We start from the raw sequence: 25,892 nt of genomic DNA on the forward strand, positions 1-25,892 counted from the left end.
CGCCGAGTGCGTATTTATTGTTTAGGTGATATTTTTCTATTGGCTACCGATAAGATTTTATCTCGTTGTGCGTCGACGGACGCGTCTTCGGACGGTGGGAGTCGCGCTCGAAGCTCTAGCAATAATTTATCAGGTTCCTAAGAAATTTTTTCGTAGTTAGGTTCTATTTGCACGAAATTTCGCGAAACACTGCCGCTTGTTTCTAAATTCCTTTCGTCTATATTAGTCGTTCGTTCGCTTCCCTTATTTTATGAAGTGTAGTCATTTTCGTTAATTTACGTAAAAGTTTGTATATGAAGCATTTAAGTGCTGTACGAGGGACCGTTGCAATCGCAAGTAAATATATCGAAATGGCATAATTTTTAGAACTAACATAGAGATATATTATAGTCATTTCTTTTTTATTAGGTATATAATGTAAAGATGAATTTATTTTGGAATGAGTCAGGTGTGGATAATGTAAAGTTTTCGGAGAGCTGTGATCGCGATGGTTTTATAATGGAGTCATATTTTTAAACTAAATTTAAGAGTTATTACGTAATTTACTCGTAAATGCGTGTGTTCCACGCTTATATATGTCTTTGCATACGGCGAACTCGTTGCACTTGGTCAGTGCTCTTCATTTGTCTTCTTTTTTTTCTTTTTTTAGCATGCTTGTTATCTTATATTAGAATATTTTTGGTTTTATCGGTTGTTTTCGTTATATGCAAAGATCATATTTGGAAGGTGGAATATAGGAAATTGGCATTCACCACACATTCGAATAGGTTGAAAATACATTTGGCGGTTTTAGTTGCCACTCCATAATTTCTTGTCTATGTGTGATGATGTTCTTTTTAAACTAGTTTTTACTCTAAATATTTATTTCCAGTTCCGATAATTGTGTTTTTTTTTTCAAATTGTATGCAATAAATACTACGCGACAAAAGTGGCCGAATGTATTTTGACAAGAAATGTCAATTTGGTGGGGGACGGCATTCTGCACATCTGCACAGGAATGTATTTATCATATCAAATAAGCAATAACTATTAACTATAATTTAATGAAGAGAATGAATTTTTTAATTTTTAAAATACTATTTTAACCAAGTTGTTATATAAAGAGTAGTTAGTAAATAACTGAATTCTCTTAAAGTCCATGATCATTTATATAGTTCTTTTGAACAATGATCTAATCCTCATAATAATTATGTAACACATAATCAAGCGTCATATCATTTTATTTTACAAAATTTTTACTCTAATTCATACATATCTCTCATATCAGAAACAGACTTAATATGTGCAGGGGAAGTTCAATAATAACTAATATATATATATTTAAAAGTTAAGGCAAAAGTCCTTGGCTAAATGACGTACGATTTGTTATAAATCAGTGAACAAATAATAAAAAAATTGTAAATAAAACACAACGCTAAACCAAATTAGTTGCCTATAAAAGCCACTACGATTATGATCTCTTATTTAGTACATTATAGCTTCTTATTAAATGTTACTTTCTATTTTAGAATAAATAAAAATATTAAGCTTTATCTATTGCGATAAGAAAGTTATATTAGTCAATTTGTTATAAACCAATTGTAAAATTATATTTTAGTCTATTACTACTAATAATAATGATGTTATTAATGCATATTCTAACACTAGTCGTTAAGCACATATTTAGTCTGTTTCCGTTATTATCTGTGCACTCACTGTCTGCACACAACTAGCGATCACCTGTAAGAGATTGGTGTACGTATGTATAAGTTACAGTTACCAGAATTAGAATATTCTAGATGTCACTCAACGCTACGTAGTGATTCTTATTGAAATATAATACTTTACGATGCCAATTCAAAGTCTAAATGCTCAATTTTGCCAAATTTTTACTTGCCGAAAGTCTTGTCTATTATTATTTTTCGAGTATGTTATTATTTGTGTTCAGCCATACTGGCCTGTTTCTTTGTAAGCGACAAGGAAGAGGAAGTGGCTCGAAAGATTTGCTCAAAGATACGAGTGTTTCAATGTTTTTTTTTTCACATTTATCTACAATAATGACCCAATGAAGTTTATGTCGTTAAGAAATACACGTGAGCGTATGTTTTATTGTAATTTATTAAAATTTTTTCAAATTATATGTAAACCTAAATACTTGTGACGAATGCTCGAGATGCAATATGTTAATTTAGTGCCAAATGATAAGTTAACTCGTAGCAATATATTGTATCCTAATGCTCTTGCGTAATTTCTCGCGTAGTGTTATTGACCTATGAGGTTTCAACTGTTTCTTTTACAAGACTATATTAATATATTTATACAGGGAAAGTGTTAGGTATGTACTGTTCGGATATAAGAATGTTGTTGCGGTATAATACTCAAAACGGCGGGGTGTAAAAATAAACGCTACACGATTCCGGAGGGATGACGTGGGCGTCTAGTCTGTTTTTGCGCGTGCGCACACTGCGTGCACTACGCACACTCGCGCACAGTGCGCCGACAACACGAAGCTCAACCACAGTCCACAGGGTAGTTATTTATGTACCGCTCGTTAGCTGCACTTATTTTTACACTCTGTCATAGAAGCACTGAATGAGCAATGGAACAAGAGAATTTATTTACTCAAATAAGTTTTTAATTATTTATAATCATTTTTTTACTCAAATAATATACTTTATTTTGCATTTTACGATAGTAATGGCAGCTGTCCGTGATGACAGTGAGGGATATGATCAATCACTGCATAGGGTTTCATGAATAAATTAGCAACGATACATCGAACATGACACATTGGGCACAAAATATTATTGAAAACGCTATTGCTTTCATATGCTTTGTAAATTATAAAATTACGACGGGATTTCTAAAACATTATGATAAAATATGTTTGTGAAACTCTTCTTATAAAGTCTATTATTATATTGAATAGATATATCTCATATATCACTGAGCAATAAATCTGTGAACTGTATATAAGATCAACATCGATGCCACTGCGCCCGCGCGGGCGCTGTGTTGTGCCAAAATTATGTGCTAGTCTTTAAAAAAAATGTTGTTATCATTTTTCAGATTTTATTTAGTCCAAAATGCGTTTGTTCCTGTGCTGTGAAAATATTAATTACTTGTGACAAATCAACACTTTGTATGTGATATGGTTACACACGATGTAATCGCTTTGCAAAACTAGTTTAGAACGTTCTAATTGATAAGTCCTAGGAAATTTAAAAAAATTATATAAATTTATCTTCCAAAAATTATTAGAAATTTAATTTTGATGTTATTGTAGGTGATTTAATTGTTAAAATTTTGTAAATATACTCGTAATGATTGTCTAAGACAATGTAAAACTTGGAGCGATTACATCGTGTGATGGTATGTGGAGGTCGGCACCATCACAGGGTTTGTAAAAGTAGCTAGGAAAGTCTTTGTAAGTGATTTTTATACGAGCGTGATACTAGAGTATGTCACATGGGGTGCGAGAAATGGTTATAATAAGGATAAGGTTGATGTCGATACACCAGTCGTCCTAACACGTATGTGAGATTCGAGTCAAAGAGTTTAGGAGTAATGACGAGTTGTGTTGGTTTGTTGGTATATTTGTAGTATTTTTAAAAGATGCACATACTGATTTAGCTTTGAGCTCGTGCAATACTATTCCAAATTGTTTATAAGAAAAACTGTTATAATTATTTCTAAATTGTTACATAAATATTTTTGTAATTGTAAAAGACAAAGGCGACTTGAATTCTATTTTTGTTGTGCATTTATTCTCAAATTTTATTGATATGATATCACAAACCCATTGTGGACTGTAATGTCTGCATGTGACGAAAATATTATTGAAATACGATAGATGGATTGTTTTATATATTGCTAATATTGTGAGTCAATTCTAGTAATGTTTATTCTTTTTTTTAGAGTTATTTACAACTATGATTCAATCTTAAGATTGCTCAATATCGATGCAATGTTACATACAATGTAGAGAAATCAATTACAACGTTTTATATCGTTATTTATCTGATATTTTACTGTTCATAATTTGCGAGTTGTGGCAGCGCATATTTATAGATTTATGTTTATTCTTAAGAGAGGCCAAATGTTGACTTGCTTATGTGAGACTGTTTTGCCAAGAATCAGAAAGTATATTACCTACATTGTTTTAAAATAAATGCTTTTATATACTGCTGCTTTTTATTTCAAAAACCCTGGATCCTTAATGTTTCTGATAATCTGCTAAAGTTTTGCTATGGTATATTGCTTGTTATAATTAAATGAAGAAACCGCATTTAAATGCAAAGATTACCACAGCATGGATGTTTACAACATCAGTTTCTAATCAATTAGCATAAATTGTGCGCTAATATTTTTTCTTGTGGTTGCAAGTAGTAAAAAGGAGTTATAATATTTACTGTTTGTTGTTATTAAATCGGTGTTGATATAAGTATATGTATATCCTACTTCCTACTAATATTATAAATGCGAAAGTTTGTAAGGATGTTGTGTGTTTGTTGTTCTTTCACGCAAAAACGCGGGTGAAACCGCGGGGCGCAGCTAGTATACATATATTTTTATCATTTTATTATTTTTTGCGTTTTAATGGAGCGTCATCGATTATTGGATACTGGTCTGCATCTAAAATACACTAATAATCATTTGTAATGTATAGTATTCAACCATGCGTACTATATAAACAATCTATAGTCTGCACCACTAGGTCTGCACTCGGGTATCCAAATAGATTATAGTCCATGGACGCGGCACGGAAATAAAGTTCCCAGTATACAGATGTTAAAGGGTAATAGGCTTCATCGTCGTGTATGGATGTTTATTTATTTTACGCAAAAGCATCATAATCTAGTATATTTTATCGAAAAGATGCACGCCAGTGCAGGGCTAGCTAGTGTAGCGCCCGTGTGCAATGAAACCTTGGCACCCCTAGGCCTGTCCTAACGATGATTTTAGCTCTCTCAGGGAGCGCTGCGGCACCCCTGAAACGGCGGCACCCGTGTGCATTGCACACCTTGCACTATAGGTTAAGCCACCTCTGTCGGCGTGAAATAGCATGCGTGAATGGTGAAGCCGAAGGCCCCTATCCTTTTCCTCATCCTTCTAATCTTTTTCTATTCCCGTCGTTTATACTTTTTCTTCTTCTTTTGCCCCTTCAAACGGTCAACGCATTTGCAGCAGCCCTACCTATGAAATTTTTTCATGGGCGGTGTTGATTTCTTACCATCAGATGACCCACCAGCTCAGTTGTCCGCCATAAAATTAAAAAGAAAACGCTGTACGCGACCGCCGCCTAATCTGTGATACAATATGCTCCACCTGTCAAATTGAGTTCATATTTTCACCGTGAGACTTCTTTTGTGGCACTGTATTTCACTTTTAATAATTTCTATTGTGGGAGTCGAGCACGCTTCGGCACGAATTGGGCCAGCTCGCACCGGGGAAGTACCACACCCCCACAGAAAACCGGCGTGAGATAGTGGCATGCCACTGTGTTTCGTACGGTGAGTGGGGGAGCCGGACGCCCGTTTCCTTTTCCTCACCCGTCCATTCCTTCTTTCCAGTCGTTAATCCTTTTCCTTACACCATAAAAGCGGGCAGCGCATTCACGGAGGTACTACCTTTGCGAATGTTATGGGCGGTGGTGATCGCTTACCATCAGGCGAACCACCAGCTCAGCTGCCCGCTATGACATAAAAAAAGAAAAAAAATTGAGCTGTAATTATAGGACGGGTATATATATATATTTAATAGATACGGAATATAAAACATGACTTGTGTTATATATTCCGTGGGTGGGTGCGTACGTTCTAGTATTATGTTATCTGTTGTACGCACATACACAGGTAGTAGGTACTTTCAGTACATTAGTTGAGCCATCAACCATACGCCAAGTGTCAATGTCAAATTTAATTTTGTAAACAATTAAAATAGTCTAATATAATTCATAAATATTTAATTATACAGCTTATTTTACATCAATTTATTGCAAGAACATAATTTAATCTTGTAATTGAGTTAAGAAATAAAAAAGCAAATAAATAGATGGCGTTTCCTCAGCCAAATGCACAAAGAGGTTACTATTTAGTTCGAAAATAATTTAAAGATAATAAACATTTAGCAGAAGTAAATTATCATTAGTTTTTATTTCCTTATACTACAGAGTTGACAAATAGAAAAATTTTGGAGGAACTACAACTGAAAAAGCAGATGCTATTGAAGCAAGGTGCAGTAGCTCCACTCACTGCCACCACGATATCTTTAACGCAACCGAGTCCCGTAAGCCAGCTGCCTATGTGTTCTATACCACCATTATCCGCTACTGCTGTAAGTACTATCCCCATTTGTTATTATGCTATTTACGTATAATTTAAAATCGTGTTTTTTTTTTTCTTTGTAGGGCTTCCCTCAACTACCAGAGGCTAACATAGTAAACACAAGCCACAGAGCAGCTTTACAACACGCGAACGCGACATCCTGTGGATATTTTGTGTCACAGGACTCTTCTTTTGGGAATCAAATATTACCTGTATTGCCAAGATTTGATAACAAGTAACCATGTCAGCCACAATGAAATTAAAGACGTTGGAGGGACATTTGTTGTCATTATCAGGATTTTCTAAGCCCAAAATTGAATTTGAACAATATGAAACTCCGGCACACATAGCAGCAGTAGCCTTGTATACAATTCAGGTAATAATTGAAAGATGTATTTGAATTAAACAATATTTTACCATTGTTAAAGTTTAGTTAAACATTTATTTTTGATTTCCACCAATAGAAGCCTGAAAAACTCTGCTCTGCTGCTCATAAATTATTTTCAATTTTTTCAGACTCAATTTGAAGGCATAGAAAATAAACTTATTTTGGATGCTGGCTGTGGACCAGGGATGTTGTCTATAGGGGCCTCACTGCTTGGTGCAGGAGTTGTTATATCTGTTGACATTGATGATGACGCTTTAGATGTCCTCTGTGAAAATGTTGAAGATATGGAAATTGACAATGTTGATGTGGTTCAAAGTGATTTTCTAAACTCTGATATGAATAGGTAAATTCAGACACAGTAAGAGCAAGTTGTTGCACTACTACTTGTTTTTGCTGTGGTAGTGCCATATAAATTGAATATTGTTATTTATTGTGTCATATATAACCTCCAAATCAATATTTTAATTACATTTACTCAATTTCCAGGTGGGAAAACTACTTTGACACTGTCTTAATGAATCCACCCTTTGGTACAAAGAACAATGCAGGCATAGACATGAAGTTTCTAAAAATGGGGTTGGATCTTAGTAGTGATAGTGTATATTCCATGCATAAATCAACAACTAGGTACAAGAGAATAGTTTTTATTTATTTTTTACTTCAAATAATTGTCTGGCTCTGTTTTCCACAGCTTAAAAGTAAAATAAAATGAAATTTATCAGCAAGGACAAATATTAAATTTAGAATGCTCTGCCTTCTGAACTAGGTTATTAACTGTATCTCAGAAGACAGTGCTTTCCCTTTAACTTCAAATACATAATATTTGTAATGTGTTATGTTTATGTTGCAGCCAACTATCTTAATCTGTCACTTTAATAAATAGTGTAGCCTCTAACCATGCCTCATTTAACTGACCTGAATGTCCCAAAAATTTTAAACATAAGTTTATTTTTTCAGGTCATACATTCAAAAGAAAATTAAAGAATGGGGTGTTAAAGGCAGTGTAGTTGCAGAACTTAGATACAATCTGCCATCCATGTATAAATTCCATAAACATCAATCAAAGGATATTGCGGTAGATCTGTGGAGATTACATCACTCTTAATTCAGAAATTCAGCTAAAGGAAAGGAGGATGATTAATGAAATAAAACCACTTTTGTATTGTACATTAAAATGTATTTGAAAAATCAATGATTATTTTTTTATCAAATTCTCATTTAATGTAGAGTAGATGTATTGTACATTTTCATTGCACTTACTTACATGCTAAAATATATCAATTTTTTTTACAGTGACAAAATTAAAATTATATTAATTATTTAAAATATTAGGAAAATTATAGTTGACACTCGTGCATATTAAATTCATATTTTAATCATAACAACACTGTTTATTATATCTAGAAATTTTAAATATAAAGTATGGAAATGTTTGTTTCCCTTTCATGGATAAACGTTTGATTGAAACTGAGTGAAATTTAGTGAGAGTCAGAGTTAGATTATAGTCAAGCGCGTTCGTAGCGTTCAGCTAGTTATTGATAATTCAGTCATTTTAAATATACTTGTATTTAATTTTTAGTTTTATAGCATTGAAAAGCTTTTTATAAATGAGAAATTTTTTGAAAGGCAAGAAACGCGGGTTCGAATCCCGCCCTGTGATCGAATTTTTTCTATTCTTTAAAAAAAAAAATTCTCATACTCGTATTGTTTCATTTATTCATAGTATAATTGCTTTACATAATAAGTATATAAAAAATAAATATTTGAATTTGACAACCTTTCAGAAATTATATGTAAAAGTATCTAGTCTAGTAAAATTAAAAAAAAAGAATATACAAACGATTGCGCTCCACTCGCATGATGAATTTAATGCTTCTCATTTGAGAAGTATCGTATTCACCTGATGCCATTCGACGTTATTCATAGAAAATAATAGAAAAACATTAATACAAATGACTAAAATTTACTTTTCAGTAAACAATAACAAGCATTATAATATTTCGAATCTCCTAACGGGTCAATTGATGTTTCCATAAATCCCTACATTTATAAAAAAAAAATGTGAGCCGTCACGGGACGCCTGGTAGATGTGAAACATCGACATTATTTTGTAAAAGCAGAAAAGGACATAATATTGTGATAGGAACTAAATGTGTCATAATGATAAAATAAAATATTAAGATTTTTTTCCAGATAACGATGACTATTTATTGAATAAACATTTATTTTCATTAAATACAAAAATTTACGAATTTATTTCAAATCGTGACTACTTAATTCGTATAGCGTGGCGACGCGTCGCTACGGCATGCGTCGCCACGCCAGGAATCGGGTTTACGTGCGGCTATAGATGTTTCACATCAAAAATATTGCATCTTAACATTTAAATTTTACGGTGCTCAGCCGCTTCAAACTGGATTTTGACGTCACTTCAAAACTATCCTAGAACATTATTCATAAACCTAATCGTAATACCCAGTACAGTCTTATGTTATCTGTGGTAATACGTTAATAAAATTAGCTGTATAACTTAACCGCCTTCATCATAATCGACCCATATTGCCAGGCAGGGACGCAGGTCACCTAAGCCCTTCACTCGTCCCCAAATTTGATGTTCTGTGCCAGTTTGATGGCGCCCGAGTAGTTAATGGTGACGGTGGAGCGCCTCATGTAGCTCTTCCACGCGTCGGAGCCGCACTCGCGGCCGCCGCCGGTCGCCTTCTCGCCGCCGAAGGCGCCGCCCACCTCCGCGCCGTTCGTCGGTATGTTCACGTTCACTATGCCGCAGTCCGAGCCGTGCGGACCGATCCACTGTTCGACACGCGTTCGGTTACAGAACATACATATTCCAGTATGCAAATTTCAGTGATATGAGGAAAATTATAAAATTTGCAACTGTGGCCTTTAGAATGTTTTCAACCTTTAGAATGGTGTCAAAATTATACATCTGCATCGATTCAGAACACCGAGTATAAATTCACTTCCAAGCACAAGAAATTTTGAATTTTGAAAGCATTTGCATTCAAAGTTATTCTGAATAGAATAAGTAAGAAAAGGTCTAAAATTACTGTTACATTATACATGAGATAAGTTGCTTTTATCCGAATTCCAAAAACGAAAAAGAGGAAGTTCTATGTTCGTCTGTATGTATTTTCTTTACATTCAACTAGCCCTACTAATAATTTGTAAAAAAAATTATAAAAAACATACCTTGAACACATCAGCCAAGTTCTCCGTAAACAAACTAGAGGACAGTCCCTGATCGACCTCATTGTTATACTTGATACCGGTGTCCAAGTCAGGAATCTCGATACAATACACGATGGGAGCAAAACATTCCGACTTGACCAGTGGCGAGTCGTGGGGAAGACCTGTGATTATGGTTGGCTCCACGAAGAAACCTTCGCGGTTGATCACCTAGAAATAAAATATAAAAAAATTAAAATGGTATAACATTCTTTTTATGTATTTGAATGATTTCAAAACTGTTCAAAACTTTTCCTCTGTGAAAACGAATAATTCTGATCCTAGTAGACTAGGAACGTCAGTATGTATACGTAACTTATTGTTGTATTGTCTTCTCCACCCCGTATAATTTTTCTACAAATTTCGTGTTTAAAGGCAGAGTTATTTAATTCAAATGTATAAAAAGAAATGAAAAATCTAAGTACCTTTCCTCCAAATTCGACGGTACCGCCCTGTTTCTTGGCCTCCTCTACAGTCTTGAGGTAGGCGTCAACGGCGGCGGACGTGTGCAGCGGACCGATCAAGGTCTCGCTCTCCAGTGGGTCGCCTATTCTGTTCACTACGCTTGCAAATGCCTTCTTCAGTTTGGATACCACTTCACCATATACCTATTGATCGTCAAATACATGTAAAAACAGATGAATATAATTTTTAATACAAGTTTTATTAGATAAAAAAATTATTTAATGTAACTCGACAAAGTCACAAGGAACCACAATTTCATACCATTAAACTATAAACAATAAGACACTCACAGCCTTTCTAACATTATAAATGCAAAAGTGTATTTATCTTTCTTATACGTCGCAACGGAGCGATTTTATGATATGATTTTTAAGTGTAGACCCAGTTAGGAGGCTGGACAGTGACACAAGCTCTTCGGCTGTGAAACACCTCATTTCCAATGGAATTTCTTTCGACTACAGGGGCGGTCCCCCCCCTCATCCCACCGTCACACCCCACCCCACCTGCTTGTGTATCAGCAGGCGCCTCGTGGTGGTGCAGCGCTGGCCCGCGGTGCCGGCGCACGCGAACAGCGCCGCGTTCAGCAGCAGCTGCAGGTTGGCGTCCGCATTCACCACGATAGCGTTGTTCCCGCCCAGCTCCAGCAAGTGGCGCCCGAAACGCTTCTGTACTTCCACGCCCACCTTGTTGGATAACCATTGATCATATTTTAAATAGAATGTCTGAGATATCTTAAGTAAAAGTAGTAAAACTAGTAAAAGTGTAAGTGTAAGATCTTTATTTTTTTTGTTTAATTCTTACAGAACATAAGTAAATTTTTTTATGTGGCATAACAGTAAAAAAATATTATAAGCGTTGTTTAATACTCCGAGGCAGGGACTACTCGCTGTAGGTAATTCCCAATCATTTTATCTTCATTAAGATCTCCATGTGAATTGAATTAAACCCTACATAGAATAATTTGTTTCATAAACATCTCATGGTAAAATTCTCTACTGAAATAGCTTTTCCCACAGACGCGAAAGATGTGCTTTTTTATACCTGTTGACCAACAGCAGTACTGCCAGTGAAGGAAACAAGTTTCATCCTAGGGTCCTGCACCAACTGCTGCCCAATGTCCTTCCCGCCCACACATAGTGCGGCCACGGCTCCAGGGATGTTATTTTTGACCAAGACACTCTCCACGATTTTGGTGACGGCCACCGCAGTCAGCGGCGTGGTGTCCGATGGCTTCCACACGCTCACATCTCCACATACCTATAAGGTTTTATCAACATTTATACTATATGTTATTCTGGGTTTATTTTAATAGTTTCCAATCATCAATATCAAATTAAAAGCAAATGGTGGAAAAATAGGGAGATGTTAGTAAACAATGTACACATGAAATAGCACAATAAGAATAACAAGATCAAAGCGTTTCATATCTTGAGTGGGGAAAATTTAATTAATATTACTGCACCCATAGAAAAATGTAGGCAGAATACGTTAAAATTCATATCAACTTACCATAGCAATAGCGCTATTCCACCCAAACACAGCCACGGGGAAGTTAAACGCCGTGATGATGCCAATAGCGCCCAGGGGGTTCCACTTCTCGATGAGAACGTGTCCGGGCCGCTCTGACGGGAAAATTGTTCCCGGGAGCGTCCGGGATAGACCTAACGCGAGGTCACACACGTGTATATATTCTACGACCTCGCCGATCGCTTCGGGGAGGATTTTACCTGGAAATTCATGTTAGATTAGTTGAATAGCGAATGAGGAATTATTGTAAATATTTTGTAACGTTCTGAATTTTTCTAATAAGTGAGTAGTATAATATTATGTACGTCTATTTTTTGTGATAAGACCAAAAACATGTATTTATTACAGATTATATACATTTACCATTGATTTAGGGTTGTTATATTAATCAGGTGTACAGGTTTACTGAGACATATATATAACAAGAAGAAGGTGTAATTGGTGCCTTGTATATTAAGATGCATAGCATTTTTACTCTAGAAAATGGGGAGTGGAGGAAGATAGTCTCCCCGTGACCACGCTCATTGTAAAGTGTTCGAAACGTCGGGGTAAATAATATAATGAATAAATCGCGTTTAAAATCCGTTAAAAAGTATTTTTAAATTGTATAATATTCGCATAAAATCAAACACAAGAAAATACTTTGCATGCTCTAGCCGAGGACAATGCCTTCTCGAGTAGACCTACTTAGTAAGTAGGTACGTACATAATGATTTGTTCATTCCTTAATCATTTGTTTACTGATAAATGCTCAGAGGAATTGTTGTATATGCATTTTATGTGCACATCTAAATATACAAACAGTTTATATTGATGTAATAGTATATTCAGACTATACAAATAGACTTACAAAGATGAATAATATTATGTCTTATCAATAAAATTAGTTCTATAATTAAGACCATATTACGTCATTATAACGTGTTTTTACATTATCACAAGGCGTTATGAGCACTTTCGTTACAGGCGCAAACCGAATTTCGCGATGTGTATATTTTTCTGCGAGTGCGACCATAATACATTAAGAGCAATTTTTTAGCTTAATGAGCGTTTTCATTGTTTGAACGTAACATTTACTTTAAATAAATACATATTGTTTCAATAAATAAATACATATCAGTTTCGTGTTAAAGCATGCGGGCCTCCATCCACCACAACACTCGAGCACTCTAAGTAAAGCTACAGCTTCCAATCCCCGAGATCTCCATATTGTAAATGTACAATTTCAAGAAATCCCCAGTCCCTTTCAATTCCAACCAACATCGATGGTAGAAACCAACCCATTTCCAAAGCCACCAGCTGTCCCAGCGGCTGCAGTTTCTCCCTGAGCGCGTCGCCGATCTGGCGCACGATCTCGCCGCGCGCGGGCGCCGGCAGCTCCGCCCACTCGCGCCACGCCGCCTCCGCCGACTGCGCGCATGACTCGTAGTCCGCCGATGTGGCGCTTTGGACCTCCGCTATAACCTTACCGTTGGCTGGACTGAATGATTGGATCACCTGGGAGTTTTAAATAAAAGTGGCGATTAGTATGGAGATAATAGTTCAGAGGTATATATAATTCTATGCCTCTTAATAAATGGGTTCGCTACGCTTCATAAATTCGTTCGTAAAAATTAAAATTTTATTGTGGGAGCTTTAAAGTGTAGAATGTAGATTGTATACTTCCTACTAATATTATAAATGCGAAAGTTTGTAAGGATGTGTGTGTGTGTTTGTTGCTCACGCAAAAACTACTTAACCGATTGCAATGAAATTTGGTACGTAGACAGCTGGACAACTGGAATAACATATAGGCAACTTTTTATCCCGATATTCCTAAGGGATACGGACTTACGCGGGTGAAACCGCGGGGCGCAACTAGTTTATTATAAAGCAAAAAATTAGTACCGATACTTTGCTATGGTAATTTCATAAATTTTAATAAAAAACTATCTGCTACGCCAGCTTTAAGAATTGAATTTAGTTGATACGTCTTATTTATATAGACAAATGCAGGTAGGTAGCATGATTTCAGAGGACAGAAGTAAAGTAATAGTTTTACTGTAGGCGTTTTATAAGCTTATTGTAAAGATAGCTCGAGCTCTCTAAATCTATAATTAACGTCTTTCAGGGGTGATACTTAACCGATAAGATAGTCGGATAAAAAATAATAATTCATCAATAGTGCCCATGGTAGTTTTAAATTGTATAAAAATCTTAGGTATAGTGTACCTACTGATAATGAATTGATAACTTATATTCATTATCTGATAATATTGAAAATTATTTAATAAAATGTCCCAATTTTATTTTCACGACCAAGGTTACCTAATAAAATTCCCTTTATACAATTTTAAGTGCTTACTTACCTACGAGTAAGTTTTTATTCAATGTTTACGAATTATGAAAAAAATAGCAAATGTTACATGAAGTTTATAGCAATCATATGCGAGAATTAAATAATATTAAACATTGATCATCCGTCAGTGAATATTTTTATTTAACGGGTCTTGAATAGGTCAAGAAAAGTAAATAAAAATATAAATTAATCATTACCTGTCCATTAGCTTGCCACTTTCCGTTATAAACGCCGACATTTGTTTTTTCAAGCCCCAAGTCCTTTAAAAAGGAGTATTTAGGGTCCTCGATTAGGTAAGACGCGTTTCTGGCCATTGGCACTCGTAAATGCAATCGCACAGTAGGCAAAGTACGGGAGAGAATTCGATTCATCGGAGTTGTCCTCTCGACTATAGCTAATTACACGAGCGAAGCAGCCGAGTAAACAGATAAAACTATCTTATTTGTTAGCAATTACACCCGTTGTGTACTTCTTATCACGTCGATGGCGATAACTTCGTTGCTGGGTCAGAAAAAAATATTTCCAATCAATGAGGGAGTAATGTAATTTAATAATAATGCACTTAGTGTAATATGTTATACCATATTTTGTGAAGGGTAATGAAAAGAAAAAAAATATTTGTCTAGAGATTATCCTATTCATAGATTTCTATACTTAAATTGTTAGTGTTAATATGTAAAGTCTTAAAGACAAAATTTCAGCAGAAATAACAGGTCCCAACAATCTCTAAATGGCTAATGAATAAATAAATAAAACTCAAAAGAACTAATAAATTACATTATAATTAGCTTATAATACATTGCACCTAGGCATTCATAAATAACAACATGACTGCAAAGATTACACAAACACTGTGTAAGTACTTATTAAAACTATATTACCTTTTCTTGATGTAAGTATCACATAACCGAGGTATAATGAGAGAACTGGCAGTCTGATATCTTAAACATTTCTTTAAAAAACTTAATGATTATTTTTTATGAAGAAGTTCAGAAATTTATCTGCAAATTCATAGGCTGATAATAACTTAATTTTTACCAAATAGAAGAGATATATAACATGTAAACAATTTCAATTAACACTCAGCATTCCAACCACCACCTCTTTAAATAGCAATAAACAAGTTCAGTGTATAATTACACAAAGAATAAAAAGAGAAACAAAGTGATTTATAAGAAGGGGCTATCTACAAAAGAAAATAAATACATAACAATTTTTTTCATGTTAACTCTTCTATTTGGCTTACATTACATTATTGTGCATGAGCTTTCCTTCTCAACATTTTGATTGTCAGTTCCTTCTCTTATTTCATGTGCTCTTTTTGCTAGGTATGTGTTTTCATCTCTCTTAGCCATCCACTCAGGCAAAGGAGCCGCCCAATCCTCAGGGGGTGAGTCGCGTTTCTTCCAAATATCATTCCTATAATGTGCCCTCAGTCTATCCATTCTCCTTTCTTTTTCACTTTTTATTAAAGCTGACTGGAATGGTAAAATATTAATTTTATTGAAGTGAACTATATGATAGAATTTCATGCTCATGTAGCTTACAATTTGGGCTACATATATGTTAGCCGCTCTTTCCAGCTTCACCTGAGTTAAGCATTATAAAAAAAAACTTTGGCAATATAAAATCCTCCCAATCCAGATCTGGAGATTACCCCCTGCAAACTCACAAACTTACAATTTGAGAGGATTAAGGCCTTAAACAACCTGGTAATTTTTAAATTATTTATCTTAATGTTAATGCTTTATATTTTTTGTGTACGTCTTTACAAAAAAAATCTTATTTATAAATATTGGACATGTATTCAGATTTTTAATAACAAATAAATAAAAATCAATTTATTTCATCTAGCATTCACATCATACACAATGAAATAAACTTACCGCTGCCTTTTTATCCTCATTCTCTACCCATTTACAACAATTATCATAATCTCTTTTCCATTGGTTACAATCTAGTGTTTCGCCATATATAAAGTACTGGTGAAATCTAGCTCTGAAGCTTGTACATTCATCATACTCGTCACTGTATACTTCACAATCCCTAATCTGAAATTATAATATGTTTATTACATCAGAATGATATGAATGTTAGCTTCTCGCTGTATAGTCTTGCAAATGTTGATGCATTGTATGTATGTATTGTATGTATGTATTGTATACAAATATTGCAAAAAAAGCAATGTTGTGTAAGTGATTTTGTTGACAATATATTAATTTTGCTTAGTATCTGGTGGAAGGATGATAACACAATTCTATATTGCAAGGTAAGTAAGCTATACATGCAAAGATCTTACAATAGGAAATAAATGAAGAGCTATAAGAACTCGATTCCTTTTTCTATAGCTCAAAAATTGGTTTCCTTTATTTTTTTTTTAACTTAACTACATGTACTTACAAGGAATTTTTCTTCTAAATTAATTTCGATATCATTCTGAGCATCAGCTTCTGAAGGACTCGTTTCCTCTTTCATTACTTTATCTACTTCCTCTGATACATTTTTATCATCTGAACGGTCATTCGCTTGAGCCATCATATTTAAAGAGTTTTCTTCTTTAAATTTTCATTAAAAATATCCAATTGTATGTGTTTAATTACATAACCTCTTTTTGGTTACTTAACAATATTTTTTGTAGCATAAATTTGTAATATTTTGCTCTATTATTCGTTACAAATATTCACAAATTAATTAGTTTTTTATAATTGTAAATTATGTATGAATAAAACTCTACATTGCAATTTATATTGTTTTTCCAGGGAAAATTTAAAATTTCATACTTAAATTTGACATTGACATCAAGTTCTAGTATTTGCCACAGATTAAGTACTAGTTACTTCTACACAGAAAATTTGGAAGCTGCCTGCTACACCGACTTCAAATAGATGACACAGAATAAGTAATTAACTACGTAATAGATCTTCAGGTAGGTGCGCTTATAGTTTTATTTTTCGTTTTTGAATGATTTTGATGCAAAACAAAGTTGCGGACTACCGCTGCCAATTATCGCATTACAATTCGATAACGACTGAGGTACTATTAGTCATTTGACATGCAGTAGGGTCACTGATCTAGTACTGTTTTCATCAATCTGTTTTTTTGCTTCAATGTAGAAGCGTTTGCATGAAGACAATTGATCTAGACGTCTAAGCATGTAATTATATGCAAATAAGTAGCAATAAGTCGAGTCTTAGTTGTTCAGTGTTAACTGTGAAAACTGTGTGGTTTTTTCATCGAGTTAATAGCGTGTAAAATTTATTATTACATCGGTTCAAAATTGCTAAAAAAGTGGTCTAACATACAAGAAAAATACTTACAAACAGAACCTCTTCATTTTTGAAGTCGGTTAGAAATTTAAATCGAATCAATATCAACTCATATATATTCACACTGCTGGGAATGGCCCAGCAGACAGAAAAGTTTTTGAGTTGGGAACACTGAATTATAGTGAATGTCAAAATGTCAATCTAGTCCGCGATCAATAAATATAATGTTTATCAAGAACTACCGTATTATTATTTTCCCCGTTTGATAGTGTTCGCTTTAGTCACCGAACGTGACCTCGTAAATTGTGCGTAGTGGTATTTGTGTTTGTTTTTTTTTCGTCTTGAAATAGTAATTATTGTGGTGTCAACGTTGATCTCACTGATATAACAATGTCTCTAAATAAGCTCGTTGGGGGTGACTGTGGTGGAAATAATTCGCTCGTTCAATTGTCAAATATTGTGAGCCGTGATGCCCCTCAATCATTATCGCAAGCAGATAGATTTGTTAATGAATTCGTCGCTCAAAACTCACAAATGCCACAAACCTTCAATATGAATGCTCTTCTTAAAAATATCCCTGAAGTTGAAAAAATTTCCAAAAGTTCTCGAATACCATCAGGAAATCAAATATCAAATATAAGGTCCAATGCACAATCTGCATGGTTACCAGGTCCATCCACTATATTAACAGGACCGACTATGATGAGACAATTTCATGCAATGCAGCTTCCCATGCACATGCCTCAGACATCTAATGTACAAATACAGTATATTAATGAATCTGAAATTGAAGCTACTGCTGATCCTGATGTTCGTGCTAAGGCTCAAGAATATGTTAACAGTGTTAAGGAAGATGATGAGCATGCATATAATCAATTTATGTCATTTATGAAAAGAGTAAGTGCGGGTGAGCTCAACTTAGGTGATACATCAGAAAGTGAACAGAGAAACTTGAGTCGGGATGCCATTGTTGATGAAATGGCTGAAAAATTCAAAGATGAGTGGTCAAAACTCAGTGATGTGAATGATTATTGGAATACTGAGAGTGCTAATGGAATTGCAGAAGAGTATGCGTTTACTGAAGGGAATGTGATGTTAGAAAATAAAAGTGCTTTAGAATTAGGTAAGGAAAGATTAAAAATGGGTGATGTACCAGGAGCAGTGTTATGCTTTGAAGCTGCTGCTCAACAACAGCCAGATTCAGCTGAGGCATGGTTTTTACTTGGAACAACTCAGGCAGAAAATGAACAAGACCCTCTTGCTATAACGGCTTTGAAGAAATCTCTTGCAATTGATCCACGCCAATTGGAAGCATACATTACATTAGCTGCAGCTTACACCAATGAAAATATGCCCAAATTTGCATATTTAGCATTAGCTAATTGGCTAAAAGGTAGTCCTAAATATAGTGACTTGTATCCTCAAGATATGAATCCTGAAGAAATGAATTTAAAGCAATTAGAGGCATATGTGATGTCTTTATATTTAAAGGCAGCACAATTAAATCCTACACAAATTGACCCAGATATTCAAAATGCTCTGGGTGTCATCTTTAATGCTAATCAGGAGTATGATAAAGCTGTTGATTGTTTCAAAACGGCCCTAATGGTTGCACCTGAAAATGCAAAACTGTGGAATAGACTTGGAGCAACTTTAGCTAACAGTGAAAGATCAGAAGAGGCGGTTGATGCTTACCAACAAGCCCTACACTTGGAACCAGGATTCATCAGAGCAAGATACAATGTAGGAATCACATGTATGAACTTAAAAGCACACAAAGAAGCAGCTGAACATTTTTTGGTTGCACTAAATCAGCAATATAAGGCAAAGGATATGTATCCTGATACTTCATCAGTGGACACTAGTTCATCAACCATATGGACTACCCTGAGGATGGTTTGTTCATATATGGGTGAACATGATGCTGCCAAATTAGTTGATGAGAGGAATTTGACTGAACTCAATAAGTTCTTCAGTGTTGACGCATAAGAATTACTTTGTTATTGTCTAAAGTAAAGAAAGCTCACTTCAATGAGTAAAAATTTCATATCTTTATATGCATACATATACAGATAAAACAGATTGTTTTACATTAAAATTAAATCCCATTCAGGAATTATTTTATTTAAGAATTTTGTATGGTTATTTTTATCAGGTGACTATTAAAACATAATCATTATATTTGACATTTGGTGGTTGTCTTTATCAACTTGGGGCTTGGTGTAATAAAATTAATTATCAACTAGTTATATAAGATTCAGTTAACATAGATGCATTTGAAATAATTATATTTAAGATTTTTTTTTTATATATTTTTTATTATATATACTTAATTCTCAAAATGTTAAACTTGCAAAACTTTAAGTAACATAAATTATTATTATAACATGTATGTTCCTCGTTTAATATTTTTATATAAGTGGTGTTAATGAGAATTCTTTGTTAAAAAAAATCTGGGTTGATTAATAAATCTATTAATTGAAGAATAATTTTTATTTTCTTCTATGTTAAAACATGTAAAAAACTGCAAATACTGGCATCTAAAGGGCATCCTTGTGGGTGATTATCAAAAAACCAACATCTTTTTACCTGCATCTTTATATTTTTGTCCTTATTTTTCTTTTTCATAGAGGTATTTACTTCACCAATTGTTTTTGGATATCTAAACTGAACTTTACCATTTACAATTTGAAATATATGAAGATTATTTCTTAATAGAGTCTGTAGACCACCACATTCTGATTTGAGCATTTTTAACATATCATCTGGTATAAGTTTAACAATTTCAGATATTTCTATTTGTTTTCCTGTGTTCCAAGGTCTATCAAATTCAAAATCTTTCAACATATGGTTGGCTACATATTTTATTATAGAGTCAATTACAGTTTTGTCAATCTGAGTACAATTTCTAACTTTTTCCACCTTTTCCCTTGCTTTAAACTCCTTTGTTTCTTCATTATTTCTTAATGCTACATCAAGTAATTTCTGAATATATTCACAGTGGGAACTATATTCAGTTTCTGCATATGTTCTTTTTCGACCAATAAGACTTATTCTTTTGGTACTAGGTATTTTGAGTCTATCAAATTGTGTTTGAAATCCAAAATCATCACAGAGTGACTTAATATATTCTAAATACTCAGTATATTGACTTTTTGAAGAATCATGTCTTTTATATTTACTTCCATCAAAGTTGAAGGCACAGCAAGGGAGCAGAAAAAATCTACACTTAAATGAACTACAAGCTGCAATCACTGGTATCCATGGTGTAAGTTCATCTGAATGATTGCCAATTATCCAGGTGGCTTCCGGAAAGCTATATATATCTGATGGAGAGATTGTTTTTTCCTGAAATACATAAAACAATTCTATTAATAAAAAATGCAAAGTATTAGAAGTCATCATGAGATTTTTAACAAACCTCTAGTTTTATATTTTTGGGATACATATCCCAAATTTTTCTTTTACGGACATCAACACCAATACCACTATGACCTTCCATTGTAAGTATATACACCAATAATCCATTTCCGCAGCCAACATCAACAAAGTTTGTTATTTCTTCAGTATCACTATCCCACATGAGTAAAAGATATGTTGCTATTGCAATGTCCTCATATACAAATTTTGATGGATCTGTACATTCAGGCCATATCTTAAAAGGAAATTGAAGAAATTATTTTCATTAGGGTTACTTTATTAAGAGTACCAATTCATCTATACCCATTACTGAACTAACCAAGCTTATAAAAGTTTATGAAGTATGTCATATCTCACCTTTACTAATTCTTTGCCGTATTTGATTTTTAAGTCATTGTATTTAACGTAATATTTCTCTGTGTCAATTAAGCTCAATGATTCAGTACATGTGCCTTTTGGTTTATCATTGTTACTTTCTTCAGCCCATTTTACAATTTGTTGTAATACTACATCTTTCAACCATAATATAGATTTTGAATTGCCTAAAAAATATATCTTTTATTATATTTATTATGGTACTGTATTTTTTAAAATAATGATATCAACATTGTATAAGTCTTACCAGAATAAGTTTTCAATATCAATTTCCTGTTCTTGAGACTAAAACTATATGGAAAGTTAGGGGATATATTTTGTTCAGCCTCTTTGCATGTGACATCATAAAAAGTTATATTAGCATTGTCTTCGTCAAGGAAAACTAACTGATACGCATGATTATCTTCATAACATTTTGGAAATAGTTGTATTAAAATTAATTCTAATAAAGAGTTAGAGCCCTTCTCTAAAAGATTGTTGTATTCAGTAAAAAATAGTTCTCTAAAAAATTTCATAACATTACAGCTATCTTCAAGTTTCAGATTTTGCAAAGCTGTATGTAGTGATTCTAGTTTGAACATACAACGTTGGGTTTCTAAAATCTTACAACCCCACACCCTTTTATTTACTACATGGGGTTTCTTGAATAAAATTTGGACGGCTGTCCAAAAAGACGCTTTAGATAAATTTGTTTCTATTTCATTTTCGACAATCATAATAATACTTTATTAAAGCGATTTCTCCAGTTTTTCCAATTAACCTTCCTATTACTTAAATTGTATTTTGGAAATAATCATAGATTATGAATTAGTTACTACGTATATACACTGTCAGTGTCATTGTGTCATATGTAATAACAGTTGCGGAGTTTTTTTCTTTTCGTGGCATATACATGGCTATTGCGGCGGACATTTCGTATCAAGAAGACATGAGACTTGTCATTGGTTTACGGAATAGATAAAATAATGCAAGTCCGTGGATAATTTCTTTGAAATTATGAAGGATAAAACCTTTCCCACGTGGTTAATATTTTGTTAGTTTGTAATTGTGACTTTCTTACTATGTGAATGTGAATGACTTAAGTTTTATTGGAGGTTGGGTCGAATCTTAAAGGCTATAGCTATTATTAACTCTCCATAATACGGAGGCCCTTTACATAATTAATTGTATGTATGCCTCCTACCTGCCCCTCTACTTAATGAAAGCAAATTTGTTGGTAGGCGGTGGCTCGCCCTCTCATTGTATGGGCCTCCTAAATAAGTCACTCGAATGATGTGAAAAGGTGGCAGCATATCATAAGTAGCTATAAGTGGAGAGGCGTCATTAGACTTTAAAGTCCAACGTACCGTGCCCACTCGCCACTTATGCTTCACATCCACCCTTTGAACTAAAAGTTCTTGTGACTCCACCCTGGCCTGCCTATTAAGGCAAGCCGGAGATAGGAGTCCTGTCCTTGTCAGGCTTTACTCCAGCCAGCCGATCAAATCAAGCCTGAGATGAGTACAGGGGCATCCCCCGAGAGCATTCAAGTCTACAGTCGGAGGTGGAGTCGCTACTCCCCAACACCTTGCCACAAAGTGCCCGGGGGCTGCCACTGGGGCAATTACTATTATTATTATAGTCCATGGATAGGGCTAGGTTAGGCTAGACAAGTATAATTAAACCCGTTGACGGTGTTGACGTGTGGTTACTTGAACAAGACGTTTCCACAAATAACTAAACTTCACAACTACCGAAAAAAAATGAATAATTTTGGCAACAAATATTTAAAAAAATAGTATCCCAAACAAACACTTCTTTTTAAATAACAATTAATAAGACGTACTGCAGACAATAATATAATAAGCTTTAAGTAACCATTTGCCAAACGTTCAAACTACTATTAATCTCGTCTGTTCCTTTACACTTTAACGAATGCGAATGACGTTAATGTCAATGTCATTAAAAATTCCTTCATGCAGCTTTGTTTGATTTTTATGAATTTATATTCTCAATCTGATAAAAGGCTGGCTTATGTTCAAACATTCCGCTATTTAAGATATATCAATTAACATATGTAGGTAATGTCATATACTGAATTAGAACATGGTTATCAAGGGTTGCGACAAGCTACTCAACCACAGTTTTATGTTGGCGATGACGGAAATCTTGTTCCTATAAGATCACCAGTAAGTTGAACATTTCGAGACAATGCATGTTATTATTAATTTGCTTACTAAAATTTCACTTTATTTTTATTTTTATGAGTTAAGATAATGTTAACGAAACTCAAATTGCGTCGAATAATGTCGGCTTGGTGCTATTAGGTATACAATAACATTTTATCTACGATAATTATGTCACTGTTTACTATGCAAATATTCTTAGTTACAAATTAAATGTTCTTCACACATATTGAGATCTGAACTGATAAGGTAGCCACACAAGTAAGGTTATAAAATTAATAGAATAAAGTACGGCGACTACACTTTATCATAAATTATATGTAGAGTGGGGAGTATTAATACAAACAAACAAATGGATCTTATGACAATGACAAGTGAGGTAATGTGTTAATTTGTCACAGTGTTGTTGGTTATCATCCATAGTGGAGCACTCAACAACCAATCACATAGAAGTAAACTTATCATTTACTTTATAAATAATTTGATAACATTGATATGATTGTGTGTTATGGAGTGGCAGTGGCTTAAGGATTGGTGGCGTTTAAAACGCTGGAGGAGTAAGAAAATAAAAGACCTAAGTGATGATGAGTTTTGTTATTGTGATGAATGTTTACCTGATGTGAGCAATACTTTTCGTCTAATTTTTGACATGACCAATAAAGTATATTCATTCATTCATTAATTCATTGTAATTTTCTTAGCTGTTTGTCCTTGTTTAATGTTATTAAGCATTATGTATTTTTCTAGATTTAAAGAATATAAGAGTATTATTGCAAATGTATTATGTAAGATAAGGAAGTGAAGAAAATGCTTTGAATGTAATGATATTATAATATAATTTTTTCTTTCATTTCTTTTAAGGTGCGGAATATCTTATCTCATACAAATTACTCATTACTCTATCAGGACAATTTAAAAGCATAAAATATTGCTTTATAATTTTCATTAGTTACCTTGGTTAAACTTTTTAGTAGCTTGTTTTTTTGTTTATGACCATTCCTCATTTCACTTTTTGGTATCTTTTGAAATTATTCAAAAACCTAGCAATATTGATTCATCACCTCTGAAACTCCTGGTATGCTAACTTTTATCAAAATAATTTGAGCCATTTCTATGATTATGCTTATGTATGTATGTATACAAGAATTGCTTGTTTTAAGGTATAAGATTGTCTATGGAGTGATTAACCACTCGAGGATTTAAAACATGACTGAGTAGGGTAGAGAATTATTACTTGTTTAATTATAATTCAATAAGACAGATATGACATCTTTATTTGATTATCTACTAAGGGGTATGTACACAAGTATATTTAGTATAATTCAATAAAATTATAGCAATTTAAATCTATATCAGTCAATCTCAAAGATATGTTTTACAAAAAATGAAGAATCTGAATGGTATTGAAAAATGGTACATCAATTTCTAACATGAAAACTGTTAATGTTTGTGTACCAAAGTTGAAATTTAATGCCTTGCGATTTTTATATAAAATAATTTATTTTCTTTAACTTTTTAAGACAATTGAATGAAGAGATTATGATGCTATTGGTATAATGATATGGTTAATACAATGATTTGATTTTATCAATAAACAAAAAATATCTGTTTATGGCATATATAACTGTATAGTAGCAGTGCCTTAAGAATACAACAAATAAAAATAATTGACCAAATTTAAGGCTTGATTTGCCTTCAATGACTTTGTCGTAGTCGTAATTTGGTTACAATGTCTATTGTGTATGACCCTGATTATATCTTAAAAAGATTTGGCATATATTTTGCACATTATTTGGAAATTAGTTTAATTTAACATAGTAACGATTGTACTATGACTATAATTATTGTATTTCACTACAAATATAGACCTTCGTCATTCCTGGGGACGTTAAAAATATATATTTTTATTATATCTATTTACGAGACGTTGAAAGATTAAAACTAAATAATTAATCAATTAATATTGTCCGTTCCAAAAACCGTTGTCTATACTTATAAAGAACTAACTGTTGATCGTCTATAGTAACAAGTGTCGCGTCATGCTTGTAGTCGTGGTTTCTATCGACGTACCTTCAGACGCAAGAGTTTTCTTAATATTTAATTGTTTGTGACGATACTTCTAAATAATATGAAACATAGATAAATCTCTGAAATTTAATTATATGGAATATGTATCTGTGTAATTACACTTGTTACTAATGGATAGTATATAATGTGGACCCCACCCTCTTTGTAGTGATTTAATATTGTGCAAGCCTAAACATATAAATATCCTTTAGTTATTCAAGTTTGAATCATGCGTATTACGACCGTCGAATCGATCGATTGAACACTAGAACCGGGCGTTAGTCTGGATCTAGCTCTTTCGGTATCCTACTGAAAATTATTAAATCAGGT

The 25,892-nt window shown here is 33.6% G+C and overlaps 6 protein-coding genes across 6 annotated transcripts; 3 read left to right on the top strand and 3 right to left on the bottom strand.

The window, feature by feature from the left end:
• Positions 1 to 5,847: 5,847 nt before the first annotated feature.
• Positions 5,848 to 6,581, top strand: LOC119835258 (SOSS complex subunit C homolog B). Its single transcript, XM_038359977.1, has 3 exons — positions 5,848 to 6,064; positions 6,152 to 6,315; positions 6,389 to 6,581. Exons 1-3 carry the CDS (start codon positions 6,034 to 6,036, stop codon positions 6,542 to 6,544), a joined length of 351 nt encoding a protein of 116 aa, XP_038215905.1. The 5' UTR covers positions 5,848 to 6,033; the 3' UTR covers positions 6,545 to 6,581.
• Positions 6,510 to 7,882, top strand: LOC119835257 (rRNA N6-adenosine-methyltransferase METTL5). Its single transcript, XM_038359976.1, has 4 exons — positions 6,510 to 6,681; positions 6,822 to 7,036; positions 7,180 to 7,320; positions 7,651 to 7,882. The coding sequence occupies exons 1-4, from the start codon at positions 6,547 to 6,549 to the stop codon at positions 7,796 to 7,798; spliced, it is 639 nt and encodes a 212-aa protein (XP_038215904.1). The 5' UTR covers positions 6,510 to 6,546; the 3' UTR covers positions 7,799 to 7,882.
• Positions 7,883 to 8,776: 894 nt separating this feature from the next.
• Positions 8,777 to 14,652, bottom strand: LOC119835078 (putative aldehyde dehydrogenase family 7 member A1 homolog). Its single transcript, XM_038359693.1, has 8 exons — positions 14,467 to 14,652; positions 13,212 to 13,428; positions 11,914 to 12,131; positions 11,446 to 11,661; positions 10,908 to 11,087; positions 10,365 to 10,547; positions 9,904 to 10,110; positions 8,777 to 9,504 (listed from the first exon to the last, which is right to left on the bottom strand). Exons 1-8 carry the CDS (start codon positions 14,638 to 14,640, stop codon positions 9,286 to 9,288), a joined length of 1,614 nt encoding a protein of 537 aa, XP_038215621.1. The 5' UTR covers positions 14,641 to 14,652; the 3' UTR covers positions 8,777 to 9,285.
• A 383-nt stretch (positions 14,653 to 15,035) lies between these two features.
• Positions 15,036 to 17,077, bottom strand: LOC119835044 (UPF0545 protein C22orf39 homolog). The gene is made up of 3 exons (XM_038359640.1): positions 16,670 to 17,077; positions 16,156 to 16,320; positions 15,036 to 15,747 (listed from the first exon to the last, which is right to left on the bottom strand). The coding sequence occupies exons 1-3, from the start codon at positions 16,805 to 16,807 to the stop codon at positions 15,517 to 15,519; spliced, it is 534 nt and encodes a 177-aa protein (XP_038215568.1). The 5' UTR covers positions 16,808 to 17,077; the 3' UTR covers positions 15,036 to 15,516.
• A 598-nt stretch (positions 17,078 to 17,675) lies between these two features.
• LOC119834918 (peroxisomal targeting signal 1 receptor) lies at positions 17,676 to 19,920 on the top strand. The gene has a single exon (XM_038359454.1). It carries the CDS (start codon positions 17,926 to 17,928, stop codon positions 19,522 to 19,524), a length of 1,599 nt encoding a protein of 532 aa, XP_038215382.1. The 5' UTR covers positions 17,676 to 17,925; the 3' UTR covers positions 19,525 to 19,920.
• Positions 19,832 to 22,162, bottom strand: LOC119834917 (probable tRNA (uracil-O(2)-)-methyltransferase). Its single transcript, XM_038359453.1, has 4 exons — positions 21,578 to 22,162; positions 21,313 to 21,497; positions 20,957 to 21,190; positions 19,832 to 20,883 (listed from the first exon to the last, which is right to left on the bottom strand). The coding sequence occupies exons 1-4, from the start codon at positions 22,044 to 22,046 to the stop codon at positions 20,038 to 20,040; spliced, it is 1,734 nt and encodes a 577-aa protein (XP_038215381.1). The 5' UTR covers positions 22,047 to 22,162; the 3' UTR covers positions 19,832 to 20,037.
• Positions 22,163 to 25,892: the final 3,730 nt, after the last annotated feature.

This window comes from Zerene cesonia, chromosome 20 (assembly GCF_012273895.1).
Source record: "Zerene cesonia ecotype Mississippi chromosome 20, Zerene_cesonia_1.1, whole genome shotgun sequence".
Taxonomy (NCBI): domain Eukaryota; kingdom Metazoa; phylum Arthropoda; class Insecta; order Lepidoptera; family Pieridae; genus Zerene; species Zerene cesonia.

What these genes read in the sequence shown, in the direction of transcription:
- LOC119835258 (XM_038359977.1), top strand. Translation starts at nt 6,034, where the DNA reads ATGGCGTTTCCTCAGCCAAATGCACAAAGAG. An exon ending in TCAGCCAAATGCACAAAGAG is followed by an intron (nt 6,065 to 6,151) that starts GTTACTATTTAG and finishes CTTATACTACAG; the next exon opens with AGTTGACAAATAGAAAAATT. An exon ending in CACCATTATCCGCTACTGCT is followed by an intron (nt 6,316 to 6,388) that starts GTAAGTACTATC and finishes TTTTCTTTGTAG; the next exon opens with GGCTTCCCTCAACTACCAGA.
- LOC119835257 (XM_038359976.1), top strand. Translation starts at nt 6,547, where the DNA reads ATGTCAGCCACAATGAAATTAAAGACGTTGGAGGGACATTTGTTGTCA. An exon ending in TAGCCTTGTATACAATTCAG is followed by an intron (nt 6,682 to 6,821) that starts GTAATAATTGAA and finishes CAATTTTTTCAG; the next exon opens with ACTCAATTTGAAGGCATAGA. An exon ending in ATGCATAAATCAACAACTAG is followed by an intron (nt 7,321 to 7,650) that starts GTACAAGAGAAT and finishes TTATTTTTTCAG; the next exon opens with GTCATACATTCAAAAGAAAA.
- LOC119835078 (XM_038359693.1), bottom strand. Translation starts at nt 14,640, where the DNA reads ATGAATCGAATTCTCTCCCGTACTTTGCCTACTGTGCGATTGCATTTA. An exon ending in GGAATAGCGCTATTGCTATG is followed by an intron (nt 11,662 to 11,913) that starts GTAAGTTGATAT and finishes AAAACCTTATAG; the next exon opens with GTATGTGGAGATGTGAGCGT. An exon ending in GCCTGCTGATACACAAGCAG is followed by an intron (nt 10,548 to 10,907) that starts GTGGGGTGGGGT and finishes GACGATCAATAG; the next exon opens with GTATATGGTGAAGTGGTATC.
- LOC119835044 (XM_038359640.1), bottom strand. Translation starts at nt 16,807, where the DNA reads ATGATGGCTCAAGCGAATGACCGTTCAGATGATAAAAATGTATCAGAG. An exon ending in ATTTAGAAGAAAAATTCCTT is followed by an intron (nt 16,321 to 16,669) that starts GTAAGTACATGT and finishes TTATAATTTCAG; the next exon opens with ATTAGGGATTGTGAAGTATA. An exon ending in ATGAGGATAAAAAGGCAGCG is followed by an intron (nt 15,748 to 16,155) that starts GTAAGTTTATTT and finishes TTACCATTCCAG; the next exon opens with TCAGCTTTAATAAAAAGTGA.
- LOC119834918 (XM_038359454.1), top strand. Translation starts at nt 17,926, where the DNA reads ATGTCTCTAAATAAGCTCGTTGGGGGTGACTGTGGTGGAAATAATTCG.
- LOC119834917 (XM_038359453.1), bottom strand. Translation starts at nt 22,046, where the DNA reads ATGATTGTCGAAAATGAAATAGAAACAAATTTATCTAAAGCGTCTTTT. An exon ending in GATATTGAAAACTTATTCTG is followed by an intron (nt 21,498 to 21,577) that starts GTAAGACTTATA and finishes TATATTTTTTAG; the next exon opens with GCAATTCAAAATCTATATTA. An exon ending in CCAAAAATATAAAACTAGAG is followed by an intron (nt 20,884 to 20,956) that starts GTTTGTTAAAAA and finishes TATGTATTTCAG; the next exon opens with GAAAAAACAATCTCTCCATC.